This window comes from Orcinus orca, chromosome 7 (genome assembly GCF_937001465.1).
Source record: "Orcinus orca chromosome 7, mOrcOrc1.1, whole genome shotgun sequence".
NCBI lineage: Eukaryota > Metazoa > Chordata > Mammalia > Artiodactyla > Delphinidae > Orcinus > Orcinus orca.
In genome coordinates, this window is record NC_064565.1 from 8023642 (window position 1) to 8040099 (window position 16458).

General features: G+C 41.2%; 1 protein-coding gene across 5 annotated transcripts in view; it reads left to right on the forward strand.

Annotated features, from left to right (window-relative positions):
• Nucleotides 1–16458, forward strand: part of OCA2 (OCA2 melanosomal transmembrane protein) — a 258159-nt gene that overhangs the window by 90909 nt on the left and 150792 nt on the right. For all 5 annotated transcript variants that reach the window (XM_033400198.2, XM_004276885.4, XM_049712577.1 and 2 more), the window contains exons 12-14: nt 2716–2772; nt 9912–10036; nt 13009–13147. In XM_033400198.2, the coding sequence (XP_033256089.1) occupies nt 2716–2772; nt 9912–10036; nt 13009–13147 (321 nt within the window). The remainder of the gene's footprint in view (nt 1–2715; nt 2773–9911; nt 10037–13008; nt 13148–16458) is intronic.

The window sequence follows — 16458 nt, forward strand, 5'->3', positions numbered from 1 at the left end:
AAGACACTGTGATGCTTGACAATTAGGGCTTGATTGAGAAGTGTTTGTGCAGGTCTAGCTGATTTCTCCTGAGGAGGAATGGAGTGATTGGTGCTCTGATTGATTAGTTAGCTGTAAAATTTCAGCCTAAGGCCTGTCTGACAGTGAAATAATCTTGCCATTCAGAAAATTCAGAAAATTTTAAAAATTACTGTACTTAAAATATAAAATGGAATATCCTAAACAGATGAACAATTTAAGTTTTTCAGTGATTGGAAAAGTACCTTTAATTATATGGATAAAGGAAGAAATGAAGAAATTGTCCCTAAGTAATTGTTTGTATATTTGCTGTTAAACAGACATTTTCAAGTGGCCCCTCTACTGTGTGCTATGAAGAGTGTCACCAAATGAACTTGTAGGAAGGGAACTTTAAGACACACTAGTGGGCTAGTGTGGTACATGAGCCATAAACAAACTTAACTGGAATAAGTGGAATTTGACAGGGGTCTGAACAGCAGTGGGAACGGCTATTGCACTCTTGAACAGACCCACAGCAGCTGAGTGATTTGAGGAGGGCGTTTCCTCTCAGGGCTAGAAAACTCACACTGTGTAAAGCAGGTCACCACATGCCCTCACCTCCTTGCTAATATTCTTTCTGCCCTAGCACCATGGAGGGCCCTGCTGCTCTAGGCTTCGGTGTGACCCAAAGTGGCTGCCTACTCTGTGGGTGGAGTGGGAGGAAGGTCAGTGCTCTGAACTCAGGCTTCATAGAGGAACGAATGTATTGGGTCCTGAAGTGTATAGCGTTTGGGCCTATGGAAGGAAGAAGGAAGGCATACCAGATGGCTTATAAAATAGGTTTTTTAAAAAACTTAATGATTGGTATATTAGTTTTCTGGGGCTGACATAATAAAGTACCACAGACTGGGTGACTTAAACAACAGAACTGTATTTCCTCACAGTTCTGGAGGCTGGAAGTCTGAGATCAAGGTGTTGGCAGGGTTGGTTTCCTCTGAGGCTTCTCTCCTTGACTTGTAGATGATCATCTTCTCCCTGTGTCCTCACATGATTGTCCCTCTGGGCATATCTGTGTCCTCATCTCTTCTTCTTATAAGGTCACCAGTCATACTGGTTTAGGGCTTCACTTTTTTTTTGCGGTACTCGGGCCTCTCACTGTTGGTGGCTTCTCCTGTTGCAGAGCACAGGCTCCAGATGCACAGGCTCAGCAGCCATGGCTCATGGGCCCAGCCACTCCATGGCATGTGGGATCTTCCTGGACTGGGGCATGAACCCGCGTCCCCTGCATTGGCAGATGGACTCTCAACCACTGCGCCACCACAGAAGCCCAGGGCTTCACTTTAATTACCTTCTTAATATAGTTACATTTGGAGCTACTGGGGGTGGTTAGGATTTTTAAAATGAGTGGTTTAATTATTTTCTCAAATGGAATCGGTAGAACTTTGCAGAGACAGTCTATATAACTAGGCCCCTGCCTTTTCCACCCTGCTGCATGCCAGTCACTTACCCAGTCCCTGAGTTCCAGCATCTCTTGGGTGGTTCTGGCAGCTGACATGTGGAACAGCTTCACCATGACAGTGGAAGACCACACAGGACCTACCCATCCACATTCATGTGAAACTTCCATTGGTGTGTGAAGCTCCACATTCTATAAATGTCCTCACAGTGGCCATTTGGGTTAGGATGAATATTGTTGGTCATGCTAGACAAGGTAGATATCTGTACTGAGTCTAAATTAATTTTGGGGCACTTTTGTTTTGCACTGTTTATTTGAAAGACAGTATTGGGCCCACTCTTTTCTAGGTACTTTAGTTTACATAATGCTATTGAATTTTCACAACAACCTTACAAGGAACAGACATTCAGAGATGAGGTGAGAAAACCAAAGTACAGAGAATTAAATTTTTTGTTCAAAGTTAAATTACTCCTAAGTAGCAGAATTGATATTTGAACCTGCATCTACTCACTCCAAGTTCAGCACGTTATACGTCACCATCTAAGGAGGTAGAATAGAGAATCTTCCAGAAAGTTCAGGCTGGTTGAACTGTCTGGTTGATTAGACTTAGAATAAATGGGACATTACTTTTTGTTACGATCTAGGATGATTATTCTCACCAACTCAGTGTCATCAGTAGAAAAACACAAGTGAGTAGGCCTTCTGGGTTCATATAGAACCTAGAGAATAATCATTTCCATGTAAATACTCTTATTTGCTTGTCTTGATCAAATTGGTGGTAAAAATCTATTAAATTATTTTAGGAAACAAAATTTAAGCCAGTTTAAAAGTCTTAAAACATTGAATTGTTGCTTGTGTGGACATTTAGGTGTAGAAGGCCACATTCTGTCCCATTTCATTCCCTGTTTCTAGCTTTGTGACTGTAAGTGAGTCACCTTCTATCTCTACCTGCCAGTTTCCTGGTCTATAAGACAGAGAGTAATTATAACACAGTGTTCACTGTCAAGATCAGATGGAATGATAATGTACCTTGGGCACATATCCCTGGACAAATATAGAGGTGCAAACCCACTAGCAAGGGGCTTGATTCAGGGAGTTAGTAAGTGAACCACACTCATCAAGAGAGTGAGAAGCTTGATGAGGTGGTAGCTTTCACGCAGAGGCCAGAGATCAGATTTGAAAGGGATAACTCTGGTGTCATTTCAGGATGGTGCTGAATGCTGAAACATTCTCCTTGTCTCCTGTTTCTCTTTTCCCCACAGATGATTTTAGTAGCCATATTTTCAGAGACTGGATTTTTTGATTATTGTGCTGTAAAGGTAAGTTTGATGTGGCATTTAATAGTTATGTATTAATTAATTGACATATTTATTTTTCCACCATTACATATTTAGTGAATAAAACTACCACTTAAAGCAAATATTTTAAAATTCTGTCCTCCTTTTCAAAATCACTGCTGAAAAGCTGGGCATAGTTGCTGTGCTAATTTAGGTGCCTCTGAGCAACACTTTCAGCTTCTCAACAAATAACCAAAGAAGAGGATCAAGGAGAAGAGTACTAGAGTTGAGTGTTTGTATGACAGGGTTCAAATTGGCAGGTTGAGAGCTATGCACCAAAACTGTTTTGCACTTCAGAGTATCCAAATATTTTAAATCATCAGCTTCTGACTACTCCACTTTTTGGTGAAATAATTTCAATGATTACTTTCTAAACATTGAGCATATAAACATTCCTTTTTTTTTTTAAACTGTATTTAATTAATTAATTATTTTAAAAAATCTGTATTGGAGTATAATTGCTTTACATTGTTGTGTTAGTTTCTGCTGTATAACGAAGTGAATCAGCTATACGTATACATATACCCCCATATACCCTGAGGAATCCACCAGCAAGTTCTGACTGGCAGAATTTGTACTGGTCCTGGCTGAAAACCCGGCCTGTGCCCAGCAGCTATACCACAGACGAGCCCATGGCCATGCCGCTCAGATCTCCCAGCTAGATATTGGATATAGCTTTTGATGGTTTAGGGCCTCTTTCACTTGACCTAGCCATGTGGGTGACAGGGTCTTGGTGCTCCGGCCCGGTGTCAGTCCTGAGCCTCTGAGGTGGGAGTGCCAAGTTCAGGACATTGGACCACCAGAGACCTCCCAGCCACACATAATATCAAATGGCGAGAGCTCTTTCAGAAGTCTCCATCTCAATGTGAAGACCCAGCTCCACGAACAGCCAGCAATCTCCAGTGCTGGACACCCCATGCCAAACAACTGGCAAGACAGGAACACAACACCACACATTAGCAGAGGGGATGCCTAAAATCACACTAAGTTCACAGACAACCCAAAACAGACCACCAGAAGCAGCCCTGACCACAAGAGAGACAAGATCCACCCCACCCACAAAAACACAAGCACCAGTCCCCTCCACCAGGAAGCCTACACAAGTCATTGAACCAGCCTCACCAACTGGAGGCAGAAACTAAAAGCAATAGGAACTATGAACCTGCAAACTGCAAAAAGGAGACCCCAAACACAGTAAGTTAAACAAAATGAGAAGACAGAGAAATAAGCAGCAGATGAAGGAGCAAGGTAAAAACCCACCAGACCAAACAAATGAAGAGGAAATAGGCAGTCTACCTGAAAAAGAATTCAGAGTAATGATAGTAAAGATGATCCAAAATATCGGAAATAGAATGGAGAAAATACAAGAAATGTTTAACAAGGACCTAGAAGAAGTAAAGAGCAAACAAGCATTGATGGACAACACAAAACATGATATTACAAATTCTCTGGAAGGAATCAATAGCAGAATAATTGAGGCAGAAGAATGGATAAGTGACCTGGAAGATAAAATAGTGGAACTAACTACCACAGAGCAGAATAAAGAAAAAAGAATGAAAAGAATTGAGGACAGTCTCAGAGATTTCTGGGACAACATTAAACCCACCAGCGTTCAAATTATAGGGGTCCCAGAAGGAGAAGAGAAAAAGAAAGGGTCTGAGAAAATATTTGAGAGATTATAGTTGAAAACTTCCCTACCATGGGAAAGGAAATAGTCAGTCAAGTCCAGGAAGCTCAGAGAGGATCAGTCCAAGGAGAAACATGTCAAGACAGATATTAATCAAACTATCAAAAATTAAATAGAAAAAAAATATTATAAGCAGCAAGGGAAAAGAAACACATAATATACAAGGGACTCCCCATAAGGTGAACAGCTGATCTTTCAGCAGAAACTGCAAGCCAGAAGGGAGTGGCAGGACATACTTGAAGTGATGAAAGAGAAAAACCTACAAACAAGATTACTCTACCCAGCAAGGATCTCATTCAGATTTGATGGAGAAATGAAAACCTTTACAGACAAGCAAAAGTAAAGAAACTCAGCACCACGAAACCAGCTTTAAAACAAACGCTAAAGGAACTTCTCTAAGCAGGAAACAAAAGAGAAGGAAAAGACCTACAATAACAACCCCAAAACAATTAAGAAAATGGTAATAGCAACAAACATATTGATAATTACCTTAAAGGTAAATGGATTAAATGTTCTAACCAAAAGACATAAGCTGCCTGAATGGATATAAAAACAAGGCCCATATATATGCTGTCTACAAGAGACCCACTTCAGACCTAGGGACACATACAGACTGAAAGTGAGGGGATGGAAAAACATATTCCATGCAAATGCAAATCAAAAGGGAACTGGAGTAGCAATATTCATATCAAATGAAATAGACTTTAAAATAAAGACTATTAAAAGAGACAAAGACACTACATAAAGACCAAGGGATCAATACAAAGAAAAAGATATAACAATTGTAAGTATTTATGCACCTAACATTGGAGCACCTTAATACATAAGGTAAATGCTAACAGCCATAATAGGGGAAGTCGACAGTAACGCAATCATAGGAGGGGAATTTAACACCCCACTTTCACCAATGGACATATCATCCAAAATGAAAATAAGTAAGGAAACACAAGCTTTAAATGATACACTAAACAAGATGGACCTAATTGATATTTATAGGACATTACATCCAAAAACAACAGAATACACATTCTTCTCAAGTGCTTATGGAACATTCTCCAGAATAGATCATATCTTGGGTCACAAATCAAGCTGTGGTAAATTTAAGAAAATTGAAATTGTCTCGTGTCTTTACTGACCATAACGCTATAAGACTAGATACCAATTACAGAAAAAAAAACTGTAAAAGATACAAACACATGCAGGCTAAACAATACACTACTAAATAACAAATAGATCACTGAAGAAATCAAAGAGGAAATCAAAAAATACCTAGAAACAAATGACAATGAAAACATGACGACCCAAAACCTATGGGATGCTGCAAAAGCAGTTCTAAGAAGGAAGTTTATAGCAATACAATCTTACCTCAAGAAACAAAAAACATCTCAAACAACTTCACGTTACACCTAAAGCAAGTAGAGAAAGAAGAATGAAAAACACCCCTAAGTTAGCAGAAGGAAAGAAATCATAAAGATCAGATCAGAAATAAATGAAAAAGAAATGAAAGAAACAATAGCAAAGATCAATAAAACTAAAAGCTGGTTCCTTGAGAAGATAAACAAAATTGATAAACCATTAGCCAGACTCATCAAGAAAAAGAGGGAGAAGACTCCAATCAACAGATTAAGAAATGAAAAGAAGTAACAACTGACACTGCAAGAAATAAAAAGGATAATGAGGGACTACTACAAGAACTATATGCCAAAAAAATGGACAATCTGGAAGAAATGGACAAATTCTTAGAAAAGCACAACCTTACATGACTGAACCAGGAAGAAATAGAAAATAGAAACAGACAAATCACAAGTACTGAAATTGAAACTGTGATTAAAAATTTTCCAACAAACTAAAGCCCAGGACCAGATGGCTTCACAGGCAAATTCTATGAAACATTTAGAGAAGAGCTAACACCTATCCTTCTCAAACTCTTCCAAAGTATAGCAGAGGGAGGAACACTCCCAAACTCATTCTATGAGGCCACAAGCACCCTGATACCAAAACCAGACAAAGATGTTACAAAAAAAGAAAACCACAGGCAAATATCACTGATGAACATAGACGCAAAAATCCTGAACAAAATACAAGCAAACAGAATCCAATGACACATTAAAAGGATCATACACAATGACCAAGTGGGGTTTATCGCAAGAATGCAAGGATTCTTCAATATATGCAAATCAATCAATGTGATAAACCATATTAACAGATTGAAGGAAAAAACCATATGCTCATCTCAATAGATGCAGAAAAAGATTTTGACAAAATTCAACACCCATTTATGATAAAATCCCTCCAGAATGTGGGCATAGAGCAAACCCACCTCAACGTGATAAAGGCCATATATGACAAACCCAGAGCCAACATTGTTCTCAATGGTGAAAAACTGAAACCGTCCTCTAAGATCAGTAAAAAGACAAGGTCGCCCACTCTCAACACTATTATTCAACATAGTTTTGGAAGTTTTAGCCACAGCAATCAGAGAAATTGGAAAAGAAGAAGTAAAACTGTCACTGTTTGCAGATGACATAATACTATACATAAAGAATCCTAAAGATGCTACCAGAAAACTACTAGAGCTAATCAATGAATTTGGTAAAGTAGCAGTATAAAAAATTAATGCACAGAAATCTCTTGCATTCCGATGCACTAATGATGAAAAACCTGAAAGAAATTAAGGAAACACTCCCATTTACCATTACAACAAAAAAGTAAAATACCTAGGAATAAACCTACCTAAGGAGACAAAAGACCTGTATGCAGAAAAGTATAAGACACTGATGAAAGAAATTAAAGATGATACAAACATATGGAGAGATATAGCATGTTCTTGGATTGGAAGAATCAACATTGTGAAGATGACTATACTACCCAAAGCAATCTATAGATTCAATGTATCCCTATCAAACTACCAATGGCATTTTTCACAGGACTAGAACATGAAATTTCGGCATATGTATGGAAACACAAAAGACCCCGAATAGCCAAAGCAATATTGAGAAAGAAAAACGGAGCTGGAGGAATCAGGCTCCCGGACTTCAGACTAAACTACAAAGCTACATTAATCAAGACAGTATGGTACTGGCACAAAAACAGAAATATAGATCAATGGAACAAGATAGAAAGCCCAGAGATAAACCCACACACATATGGTCACCGTATCTTTGATAAAGGAGGCAAGAATATACAATGGAGAAAAGACAGCGTCTTCAAAAAGTGGTGCTGGGAAAACTGGACAGCTACATGTAAAAGAATGAAATTAGAACACTTCCTAACACCATACACAAAAATAAACTCAAAATAGATTAAAGACCTAAATATAAGGCCAGACACTATAAAACTCTTAGAGGAAACTCATAGGCAGAACACTCTATGACATAAATCACAGTAAGATTCTTTTTGACCCACTTCCTAGAGAAATGGAAATAAAATAAACAAATGGGACCTAATGAAATTTAAAAGCTTTGGTACTGCAAAGGAACCATAAACAAGATGGAAAGACAATGCTCAGAATGGGAGAAAATATTTTCAAATGAAGCAATGGACAAAGGATTAATCTCCAAACTATACAAGCAGCTCATGCAGCTCAATATCAATAAAACAAACAACCCAATCTAAAAATGGGCAGAAAACCTAAATAAATATTTCTCCAAAAAAGATATACAGATTGCCAACAAACACATGAAAGGATGCTCAACATCACTAATCATTAGAGACATGTGAATCAAAACTGCAATGAGTTATTATGTGACACCGGTCAGAATGGCCATCATCAAAAAATCTACAAACAATAAATGCTGGAGAGGGTGTGGAGAAAAGGGAACCCTCTTGCACTGTTGGTGGGAATGCCATTATGGAGAACAGTATGGAGGTTCCTTAAAAAACTAAAAATAGAACTACCAAATGACACTGCAATCCCACTACTGGGCATATACCCTGAGAAAACCATAATTCAAAGAGTCATGTACCACAATGTTCATTGTAGCACTATTTACAATAGCCAGGACATGGAAGCAACCTAAGTGTCCATTGACAGATGAATGGATAAAGAAGATGTGTCACATATATACAATGGAATATTACTCAACCATAAAAAGAAATGAAATTGAATTATTTGTAGTGAGGTGGATGGACCTAGAATCTGTCATACAGAGTGAAGCAAGTCAGAAAGAGAAAAGCAAATATTGTATGCTAACACATATATATAGAATTCAAAACAAAAATCATTCTGAAGAACCTAGGGGCAGGACAGAAATAAAGATGCAGATGTAGAGAATGGACTTGAGAACACAGGTCAGGGATGGGTAAGCTGGGATGAAGTGAGAGAGTAGCATTAACATATATACACTACCAAATATAAAATAGATAGCTAGGGGGAAGAAGCTGCATAGCACAGGGAAATCAGGTTGGTGCTTTGCGACCACCTAGAGAGACGGGATAGGGAGTGTGGTAGGGAGACGCAAGAGGAAGCGGAGCGCTTCCCTGGTGGTGCAGTGGTTAAGAGTCCGCCTGCCAATGCAGGGGACGCGGGTTCGTGTCCCGGTCCAGGAAGATCCCACATGCCGCGGAGCAGCTGGGCCTGTGAACCATGGCCACTGAGCCTGCGCGTCCCTAGTCTGTGCTCCGCAATGGTAGAGGCCACAACAGTGAGAGGCCCGCGTACCGGAAAAAAAAAAAAAAAAAGAGGAAGGGGATATGGGGATATATGTATACATATAGGTGATTCACTTCATTATACAGCAGAAACTAACACAACCTTTTAAAACAATTATACTCCAATAAATATGTTAAAAAAACAAACAAAGAAAGAATTTGTATTGGTCCTATTACTCAGAGTTGGCAGGAAGACATCTTGTCGTGCTCTGCTAACGAAAGACTAGTGCTGGGCTTGACTTTTTAAAATTTGAAACTGAAAATTTCTTTCAAAAAAATATTTACTTTACAAAGTCCTTTCCAAACCTTGAATGATAGAACAATTCTGTGATTTTTGCCATCTTTGTGCACCACCTTGCACCTCCCAGGTACTATCTGGCCTCTTCCTCACAACACCTTGGTACTGAAGGTAATCCCTAGATCCCCAAAGATCAGCAGACTCTAGGGTCAGGTGGATCCCAAATTCACAGCCCAAGCTGTGCAACCAAAAGGAGTGTGTAAAAGACTAGGGGATGCAGGGGTGACAGGCCGTCACCTTGTGACAGAATGACCACCACAGGGCACCGAGAAGGAGAATCTGAGGGAAGGAACATAGGCCAGGGTGGATTTAGAACGTCCAGGTCCAGCCATTACTGCCTCATCTCAGCATATTTAGGAGTTTGTGGGTCTAAGTTTTAATCCTCCATGCAATGTTTATTTAGACCTTAGTTTTAGAGACCCTAATGAAACGTTACATCTGTTCTTTGACCCTGCTGATCCTGGCTTGTTCTTTATTGCGCTGCAGGCATACAAACTGTCCCGGGGAAGAGTGTGGGCCATGATCATCATGTTGTGTCTCATTGTCGCCGTCCTTTCTGCCTTCCTGGACAACGTCACCACAGCGCTCCTCTTCACTCCCGTGACCATAAGGTAGGCAAAGTGGCACCGTGTGGGCAACAGGCCAGGCTCACAGCAGCGCACGCTGGCTGCTGACCTTGCCCTTCACCCGTGTGCTTGGGTCCGGCCTGCACACCCACTGGGACTGTGGCTCTGTGTGCACGGCTGTGACAGTGGCAGTGGTGGTTGCAGAAATGCTGCAGAAGTCAGCACACATGGGCCTTTGTGTACTGTGGGACAGACCATCAGGGGCCAGGAGTTCTGGTCCATGGGCTCCGTGGGGCACTCAGCCAGAGAGTGGGAGGTGGGGCTGCTGTCCTGCTCTGGCAGGCTCCTCGTGGAAGGATTGGACCTGGCAAGGCCTTGAAAGGCAACTTTGGGAAAGAGAAATTCGGTTTGATTCTATTTTGCTCCTTTTAATTCCATCCACTTCCTTTGTTTGACATTCACTGAGCAGCACAGGCTGATCACCTGGAGCCTCCTGGGGCTTGGGCTGCAGCCTGTCATTGTGCAGCCCCTTCCAAGGTCATGGATGTACACTTGTATCTAGACTTTATGTTCCTTATTTTAAAGATGGTTCCCAGCATATCATGGTCTTCCCCTGCTTAGACCCATCATGTGCTGGTGCTGGCTGCTCCTCGGGAGACTGAGGGGACACAGGTATGGCTGGTGGTTTCTGGGAAGCTAGGTAGTGAGGACCTTTAGACAAGTCACTTCAGCTGCACTGATCTGAGTTGTACCATCAAAGAGATTAACCCAAACTAGTGTTCTGAGGATTCTGCCAGATAAGAGATTCTGCTGCACTTGAGGCATGAGACACAGCAAGTTCAATGTCACCAGCGAGGGGCTACTTCCAGAGCTCAGGACTAATTCTGGGCAATACCTTTGTTGTTGGAAGAGTAGTGACCCTCAGAGGAGGAGGGAGTTGGAGTGTGGGGTGGGGAGAGGAGAATGAAGGTTAGAGAGGAGCAGACGGCGGGCAGCACCCCACGGATTGGCCTGCAGTGTCACAAGTCAGTCCGTTGCTCAGGCTTCTGCAAGCTTGACTACATTGTCATGACCCATGTGCAAATATAGATTTGAGGGGGAGGGACGCTGGACTCAGCGTGCCTGCACAGGGAGCATAGCACCTCCCAGTACCTAAGGGTTCTTCTGAGGGTAAATGCGGGATGGAGGGCATTGTAAACGGTAGCACATGCTAAAACCAACCCTGCCCCTAGGACACCTCAGGGGGCAAGAGGCAGTTCACACCCACCCCACTTCAACCAGGGCAACTCTGCTGCTGACACTGGTTTGAAAATCATCTCACAATGTGCCAGATTCCAGCATGTCACTGCACTCTCTGATGATGGCACACACGTTCTCAGCATCCCTGTATAACCTGGGCAGCTGAGGGTTGTCTCAGCCTTGCTGGGATTTGTTTATATCCTTAGTGTTCTAGGAACTGGCTTTGTAATTTTTTTTTTTTTTTTGGTACGCGGGCCTCTCACTGTTGTGGCCTCTCCCGTTGCGGAGCCCAGGCTCCAGACGCGCAGGCTCAGCGGCCATGGCTCATGGGCCCAGCCGCTCCATGGCCTGTGGGATCTTCTTGGACCAGGGCACGAACCCACGTCCCCTGCATCGGCAGGCAGACTCTCAACCACTGCGCCACCAGGGAAGCCCTGGCTTTGTAATTTTATGTGAGAATAGCAATTCCATTTATTAGTCTAAAAATTACATCTTTCAAGATTGAAATGTTGGGGTGCTCAGATTCACTGTTTATACTACCATATTCTTCATGACTCTATAAACTTAATCACATTTCTTCTGCCTTTGTCTGGATTGGGTAGCGCTAGTCTTTACAGTTAAACAGCCAGATCTGGCATTGCTGGTTAGCATGCACTAATCCTTTTCTTGCTAGAAGCAGAGCCGGGGCATCCTAAGCTGACAGCTTCTGCTGCTGATTGGGGTCTGTTCCTCTTTTTTGGATTCATCCCTGTCCCTGGTCCCTGGACACTGCTCCCTTCTCAGCTTCCACACGGTTCTGTAGGCCAGTCTCCCTCAGAAGAGCTGCTGGCTGTTATCTGAGCTGGGAGGTGGTAGAAAGGACCCTTGAGGGACTTCCCAGACTCCACGCTTCCACTGCAGGGGGCATGGGTTCAATCCTTGGTCAAGGAACTAAGATCCTGCATGCCGCGGAGTGGCCAAAAAAAAAAAAGGACCCTTGAATGCAGTAGGGACACCCTTCACTGCCAACTTCCACACCCAGGCCTGGCTTCTGTAAGGAAGTGGGCAATGTGATGGGCAGGTGGAGGAGGAAATACCATGAGGTATTTCCTAAACTTTCTTTAGAGTAGCCTTTTCTCAACTGTGGGCTCAGTGGACCTACTTGCAGAGTTCTAAACGCTGCTGCCCAGGCCCAGGCCCAGGGATTGATCTGTTGTGAGCTGGGCAGCAAGACTGTCAAGATTTCCAGACAAATCTAGTGTGTAGCCAAGGTGGAGAGTGTGTGCTCCTTGTTAATATTAAGCTTAGGGCCTCAGCATTTGAAAAGTGTAAGGTGGGTATGGAGCTAGGTTGGCAGGCATGGTGTGAGACACTGGGTGGTGGTGCTTTATGCTCTAGCCTCATCCTATTCAGAGGGGTCTGGTGAAAAAGATGCATTCATCTGTGCCAGGGCCTTCCCTGCACAGGGTCCTGCACCCTGAGTGCTTCCTCCAGACCTGTGGGGGCGAGGCAGGAGTATATTTTCACATGGATGGTTCAGGTGGGTTTTATGTTAATTTTCAGAGAAATCTAATGCTGAGAGTCAAATTTATCCAGTAGCTCTGTAGCACTGTTGTCGTTTTTTACCCCTCAACATTGCCCTTCTCACAGGTGTGTGAGTGTGTGTGCACATGTGCACAAGCACATGCACACACATGCCTCCCTTGTACAAGCAAATGCTTTGAAAAAAATTAAGTCTCACATGGGCAATTCACAATGTGAATAGTGGGACTGTTTTCATTTTCCTCCATTCATGACAGATTGTGTGAGGTGCTCAATCTCGATCCAAGACAAGTCCTGATTGCAGAAGTTATCTTCACAAACATTGGAGGAGCTGCCACTGCCATTGGGGACCCACCAAATGTCATTATTGTTTCCAACGAGGAGTTGAGGAAAATGGTATGTATCAGTATAACAGGGTTGCTTCCAATAAATATAAGTGTGCAGCTTAACTGCACACTTAATAAAATTTTACCCTAAATGGATGTCACTTCTTCATATGAAGTGCTTTTGGTCATCTTGAGAGTGGGAAGTTAGGTGACTGATCTGCTAATTTAGAGTTAAGTGGTCTGAATTGATTTCATTCTTTTTTTTAAACATCTTTATTGGAGTATAATTGCATTACAATGGTGTGTTAGTTTCTGCTGTATAACAAAGTGAATCAGCTATGCATACACATATATCCCCATATCTCCTCCCTTTTGCGTCTCCCTCCCACCCCTCTAGATGGACACAAAGCACTGAGCTGATCTCCCTGTGCTATGCAGCTGCTTCCCACTAGCTATCTATTTTAAATTTGGTAGTTTATATATGTCAATGCCACTCCCTCACTTTGTCCCAGCTTATCCTTCCACATCCCTGTGTCCTCAAGTCCATTCTCTACGTCTGCATCTTTATTCCTGTCCTTCCCCAGGTTCTTCAGAACCTGGTTTTTTGTTTTTTGTTTTTAGATTCCATATATATGTGTTAGTATACGGTATTTGTTTTGCTCTTTATGACTTACTTCACTCCATATGACAGATTCTAGGTACACACACCTCACCACAAATAACTCAATTTCATTTCTTTTTATGGCTGGGTAATATTCCATTGTATATATGTGCCACAACTTCTTTATCCATTCATCTGTTGATGGACACTTAGGTTGCTTCAATGTCCTGGCTATTGTAAATAGAGCTGTAGTCAACATTGTGGTACATGACACTTTTTGAATTATGGTTTTCTCAGGGCATATGCCCAGTAGTGGGATTTCTGGGTCATATGGTAGTTCTATTTTTAGTTTTTTTTTTTTTTTTTTGCGGTACGCGGGCCTCTCACTGTTGTGGCCTCTCCCGTTGCGTAGCACAGGCTCCAGACGTGCAGGCTCAGCGGTCATGGATCACGAGCCCAGCCGCTCCGTGGTATGTGGGATCTTCCCAGACCGGGGCACGAACCCGTGTCCCCTGCATTGGCAGGTGGACTGTCAACAACTGCGCCACCAGGGAAGCCCTATTTTCAGTTTTTTAAGGAACCTCCATGCTGTTCTACATAGTGGCTGTAACAATTTACATTCCCACCAACAGTGCAGGAGGGTTCCCTTTTCTCCACACCCTCTCCAGCATTAATTGTTTGTAGATTTTTTGATGATGGCCATTCTGACCGGTGTCAGGTGATATCTCATTCTAGTTCTGATTTGCATTTTTCTAGTGATTAGTGATGTTGAGCATCCTTTCATATATTTGTTGGCAATCTGTATATCTTCATTGCAGAAATGTCTATTTAGGTCTTCTGCCCATTTTTGGATTCAGTTAATTGTTCTTTTGATATTGAGATGCATGAGCTACTTGTATATTTTGGAGATTAATCCTTTGTCCGTTGCTTCATTTGCAAATATTTTCTCCCATTCTGAGGGTTGTCTTTTCATCTTGTTTATGGTTTCCTTTGCTGTGCAAAAGCTTTTAATTTTTATTACCGTACTGTCTTAATTACTGTAGCTTTGTAGTATAGTTGGAAGTCAGGAAGCCTAATTCCTCCAGCTCTGTTTTTCTTACTCAAGATTGTTTTGGCTATTCGGGGTCTTTTGTGTTTCCATACAGATTCTGAAAATTTTTGTGCTAGTTCTGTGAATAATGCCATTGGTAGTTTGATAGGGATTGCATTCGATCTGGAGATGGCTTTGAGTAGTATAGTCATTTTCACTATGTTGATTCTTCCAATCCAGGAACATGGTATATCTCTCCATCTGTTGGTATCATCTTTAATTTGTTTCAACAGTGTCTTATAGTTTTCTGCATACAGATCTTTTGTCTCCCTAGGTAGGTTTATTCCTAAGTATTTTATTCTTTTTGTTGCAATGGTAAATGGGAGTGTTTCCTTAATTTCTCTTTCAGGTTTTTCATCATTAGTGTATAGGAATGCAAGAGATTTCTGTGCATTAATTTTGTATCCTGCTACTTTACCAAATTCATTGATTAGCTCTAGTAGTTTTCTGGTAGCATCTTTAGGATACTCTATGTATAGTATCATGTCATCTGCAAAGAGTGGCAGTTTTACTTCTTCTTTTCCAATTTGGATTCCTTTTATTTCTTTTTCTTCTATGATTGCTGTGATTAAAACTTCCAAAACTATGTTGAATAATAGTGGTGAGAGTGGGCAACTTTGTCTTGTTCCTGATCTTAGAGGAAATACTTTCAGTTTTTCATCACTGAGAATGATGTTGGCTGTGAGTTTGTCATGCATGGCCTTTATTATGATGATATAAGTTCCCTGTATGCCTACTATCTGAAGGGTTTTTATCATAAATGGGTGTTGAATTTTGTCAAAAGCTTTTTCTGCATCTAATGAGATGATCATATCGTTTTTCTCCTTCAATCTGTTAATATTGTTTATCACATTGTTTGATTTGCATATATTGAAGAATCCTTGCATTCCTGAGATAAAACCCACTTGATCATGGTGTATGATCCTTCTTATGTGCTGTTGGATTCTGTTTAGTAGTATTCTGTTGAGGATTTTTGCATCTATATTCATCAGTGATATTGGCCTGTCATTTTCTTTTCTTGTGGTATCTTTGTCTGTTTTTGATATCAGAGTGATGTTGGCCTCGTAGAATGGGTTTGGGAGTGTTCCTCCCTCTGCTATATTTTGCAAGAATTTGAGAAAGATAGGTGTTAGCTCTTCTCTAAATGTTTGATAGAATTTGCCTGTGAAGCCATCTGGTCCTGGGCTTTTGTTTGTTGGAAGATTTTAAATCACAGTTTCAATTTCAGTGCTTGTGATTGGTCTGTTTATTTTTTCAATTTCTTCCTGGATCAGTATCAGAAGGTTGTGCTTTTCTTAGAATTTGTCCATTTCTTCAGGTTGTCCATTTTATTGGCATATAGTTGCTTGTAGTAATCTCTCATGATACTTTGTATTTCTGCAGTGTCAGTTGTTACTTCTCCTTTTTCATTTCTAATTCTGCTGATTTGAGTCTTCCTTTATTTCTTGATGAGTCTGGCTAATGATTTATCAATTTTGTTTATCTTTTCAAAGAACAAGCTTTGAGGTTTATTTTTCTTTGCTATCGTTTCCTTCATTTCTTTTTCATTTTTTTCTGATCTGAACTTTATGATTTCTTTCCTTCTGCTAACTTTGGGGTTCTTTTGTTCTTCTTTCTCTAATTGCTTTAGGTGCAAGGTGAGGTTGTTTACTTGAGATGTTTCCTGTTTCTTAAGGTAGGATTGTATTGC